This window comes from Pagrus major, chromosome 3 (genome assembly GCF_040436345.1).
Source record: "Pagrus major chromosome 3, Pma_NU_1.0".
Taxonomy (NCBI): domain Eukaryota; kingdom Metazoa; phylum Chordata; class Actinopteri; order Spariformes; family Sparidae; genus Pagrus; species Pagrus major.
The window spans coordinates 16935160-16939609 of record NC_133217.1 but is presented as its reverse complement, the minus strand read 5'-3'; the positions used below and the strand labels follow the sequence as shown (position 1 = coordinate 16939609).

The following is a 4450-nucleotide window of genomic DNA, read 5'->3' as shown; positions in this document are numbered from 1 at the left end:
TTTTCACTGCATGTGAGCAATCTATTTGCTCGATAAAAGAAGACCAAAACAAATTTTTATCCTGAACCTATACAGTTAATAGTCAAAATAGGCTACCAGCCAGTGATATATTCAAATAATTTACAGCTCTTGCAAAGGTGGGGAGTTTTCCTAAACTATAATATGCAAAAACAGATCTGATAAGATCAGACAAACAAATGTGCTCGTGTTTGAACTGAAGCTTTCTAAAAGGGGCTTTTGAGTCTTACTCTCTATCTCCCATCAGGACTTTGCATGATTTATATACTGAGAGAAACATCAGCACCCTTCATAAAACTTGAGCTTTTGTTGCTCTGCTAGCTTCCTGATGATACCATACTCATGAGTTCCAGGGTGTATTCCAGTTTTAAACTTTTTGTTTTTGAGTTTTTCCCAGTAATGACTCCAGTTTCCATCTTTGTCTGCTCCGTAACCGAACACATGGACCTGGGAAAACAAATACAAACATATGATAATCAACTGCATCACTTAAGACAGAAAGATGTTCATTACTAATGTCAGGATGTTCATTTTGGAAACGAACACAAGAAATGAGCACTGACTGGGCCATAATGTTCAGATTAAACTATCAAGCCAGTTATACCATTCAATCAACTCAAAGGCAGTTTTAAAGTTAGGGCAGGGTAAGAGAATGGCGTCACCTGTCAGAGGGCTCAGTACATTTCTGCCACTCGGGCTAATACACCCCTGTAGGGTCAACTTTGGTGTATATGTTTATTGATAACAAAGAGTAACTCCTGAACATTAACTGAAGAAAGCTCCAACAACTCATACCAACTCTGCTAACTTGACCTTAGCCAGTGGTTCCCGTGGGTGCATTGGTTGCAGTGTTGGTGTTGTTCCTATATCAGTATGAATGTTGTTCCAGAGCCATCATTGTAACTTAAATCAAGGGAAATTGACAAAAACTATACTACGTATGGGACTTAGGAGTCATGTGGATCGAATCCTGCTTGGTATATAATTTTATACTTTCATTGTCTTTACAGTTTTTCTGTCATTGTTTGGTTTCAGTTTAGGGAACTACATGACTTGGTTAGGTTTTTCTTTTATTATACCTGCATGAATGTGTGGACCATGGACCAAAAGAGAAAATCAAACATTCTGAAGAGAAGATTGAGGCCAGAAACACGTATTATTCAGTGTATTATTGAGTATTATTCAGCTGTTTGGTTAGGTATAGGGAACTCAAATACTTTGTTTGGTCAAGGCAGCAAAAATACTTGTTTAGATTAAGGAAAACATGGTTTGGGTTAATATAGACCCTTTCACAATGTGTAACGTGTTTGAAAGGATAACTTATCCCATGTGCGTATTATTGTAGCCTCTTTTCCCCTCGAGGTGCTAGGCTATGACATTACTGTTACAGACTATGAATCTACACCAAACGTGACAACTTCCTAAAAAAAGAAAAAATGTTTGCTTTCTTTTTGTTCCCAGGGAGTTGCCATGTTTGTTCAGAGAGGCACTGCTGCAGTGATCATTTTGAAAGGCTCTGACAAACATATTTCATCAGTGACATTGGAGGACTTTTTAGGAACTGAAAACCTAGTGAAAGCCTGCTTAACGTCTCCCTGAATCACATACATTTGCTTGCTATTTCCATCTGATATTTTCATCTAATTGTCAATCATTAATCTGTCACAGTGACAGTGGTGGCTTTCACGAGGAAAACTCCCAATTTTAAAATGAACTTACCTCATCACAAATACGTAGGGCAAGAATCAAAACCATGAAGCCGGTAGAGGGATACTGGCCCTTCTTCATCAGCCAGCTGTCATGAACCCATCTCATAAAAGCTGGATTTACCACCATCACCTGTTATAAATCAGGATTGGCCTTTAAAATTATTTTTGCACAAGTGTCACATGTTTAGCCAATACAGTTCATTGTCGAATGCATTCAAAATAACTCACCAACTCCCTGTTAGCTGTGATATTTGATTTTACTGGCGCATATGACCTGATTGAAAATACAATGAAATGTCAAACTTAACATGCAATGAAATACTTTTGTCAGTAAGATGATATAACAGGCACCCCAAAAGAAAACTGTGATTCTTGATTTGAGTGCCCTTCCCAGGATGCTTGCATAATATTCCTAGGTTATCACAGTAAAGTTAGGTTTACACTGTTTAGTTAAAAAAACTACATATTTCACTTTAACTTACAAAACTACCGGATTAGGTTCAGCCAACAAAGCAACTTGGTTAGATTTAACTAAAAAAAAACAAAAAAAACTACATATTTCGGTTTAGCTGACAAAACCTTCTGGTTCAGATAACAAAACTACTTGGTTAGGCTTAACTAACAAAACTACATAATAAGGTTTAACCAACAAAATTCAAGTTATGTTTAGCTAACAAAACTATTTAGGTTTAGCTGACAAAAATATTTGGTTAAGTTTATAAAAGTACATATTTCAGTTTAGCGAACAAAACTACATATTTAGGTTTAGCTAACTTTGACATGTTATCATTGCTGAGTTGATCTGCTCTGCCTCATGAGCCACTGTCCCCCTTCAGGAAGAAAATGTTATAGTTTTGTTGATCCCTTAACACCATAATCAGGTCAAAATGATTATTTTTTCCCTTTACATTGGTTTGTAATGAAATACACACAAAACTACTGTGATCCTCATCTGTCTTAGCTGTTCTTTGTATTTAATGCTCATAAGCATATTTTAGGAATGTTGGAATAAAATAAATGACTCACAAAAACACTTCACATTATTGACCAGTTTTGGATTCTTTCCCAATTTTGTTCTTACCAAATATTCTCTCTGTCTCTGTCTCTCTGTATCCAACACTTTGGACACATGGTCACATTTACTGTATGTAGTCCATAAATAAAATATGACTCACTTTCCATAGAATCCTGTGGTCAAGGCCTTCATGAGCCACTCAAGATCCAGTATCTTAAAAGGTACCAGCACGAGGTGGGTGGTGATATCCAAGTCCACAGCACTTTCTGGATACATGACATGATGAGTTGTTCTGGTCCCAACATCTGCTTCGTAGCCTTTGGTATGACCATGGTTCATTCTAAACAGTACAGAGGGATATACTGTTCAAAGGATTGCTTGAATTTTTTTTTTCTGACATTGAGGAAATGTTTCGCATGTTCGTCCCACTGTTTCAAATCAGTGATTAAAGGATTAAAGGAAGTTCACCCAAAAATGAATCCAGTCAGTTTCTACTACATTTTAAAACAAGTCCCCGTCTACCTCAGTTCTTAAGGAGAATGCTGCACCACTGTTTTGTTGTGAAGCTCCAGAAGTGTTCGTGGACTGCAAAACTTCACTCAACTTTCCATCAGCATGGGGGTGAGGAGATGATGACTGCATTTTCAGTTTTGGGTGAACTGTTCCTTTAAAACAGCTTTCCTTAGCCAGCTTATTTACCTGATGACAATGTCATGAGAATCTATGTCAGGTCCGTAATGCGATCCGTTCAAGTTAACAGAATTCCCCACCACAGCACAGGTCCTGCAGCAGTCAGGACTGGGCTCGGTCAGACCTGGACTGGGTGGGATGATCTCAAACAGCCTGTCCACTGTTTCAGTGTAGGCACGGAAGCTGCGCTGCTCAACCTGTAAACGCTGACGCACAAACCAAAAGTACATTGCTGTTAAACCAGTTATGAGTTGTATAATGACATCAAATTGTGAAACAAAACAAAGTTTGATGGCCTTATGAAAGACTGACACTGTTTCCTTGACAGCTCACCTTCCACCAGTTGAAAGCATCCTCTGGGAGACTGTAATTTGCTGACAAAAAAGGTTCAACAGATTTGTTGAAGCAGTGCATCAACCTCCGATCATCTTCTGATAAACGTTTAGTGCAGGGGCTGGTGTCCTCAGGCAGTGCGTATTCTGCAAGCCCTCTTAAAACACGTCCGTTCAGAATCACACCAATGCCAGTGACACAAAGCAGTGCAAAGAGCACCTTCATTCGCAATTTCATCTCGGCTCTGTGATGCTCCACACTGGGAATCAGTTCCAATCTGTGAAGAGTGTCTGTCGAAATAAACACGCAAGTCTAAAGTCATGAATCAGATTTTTTATAGAGTCAGATCACCTGTTGTGCAGGATGAGAGAGATTCTGAAGCAGCATTATCCAATTATCCCTGAAGAGACATTTTTACATTACCCCTGAATAGGCAATATCTAATTAGCCCTAAAAAGGCATTATCTAATTATACATTAATGTGAATTTTTTTCTTTATCTCTGAAGATGCATTTTTTTTATTATCACTGAAGTATTTGTGAGGTTTGGGACTAGCTGTCAGGCATTTTCCTGCCAGTGCTGCTGCGAGGTAGTTTGGTGCTGGAGAGTTCACTACATAAACTCATCTTTATATCAGGCAAAAACAGCTGCTAGTCTCTGTGAATCATCACAGCAGGCAGTATTA

At 38.4% G+C, this 4450-nt stretch overlaps 1 protein-coding gene across 1 annotated transcript; it reads right to left on the bottom strand.

Moving 5' to 3' along the window:
- Window positions 1–297: 297 nt before the first annotated feature.
- LOC140993497 (CMP-N-acetylneuraminate-beta-galactosamide-alpha-2,3-sialyltransferase 1-like) lies at window positions 298–4002 on the bottom strand. Its single transcript, XM_073462954.1, has 6 exons — window positions 3766–4002; window positions 3442–3638; window positions 2903–3082; window positions 1956–2001; window positions 1738–1857; window positions 298–465 (listed from the first exon to the last, which is right to left on the bottom strand). The coding sequence occupies exons 1-6, from the start codon at window positions 4000–4002 to the stop codon at window positions 298–300; spliced, it is 948 nt and encodes a 315-aa protein (XP_073319055.1).
- Between the last annotated feature and the right edge of the window lie 448 nt (window positions 4003–4450).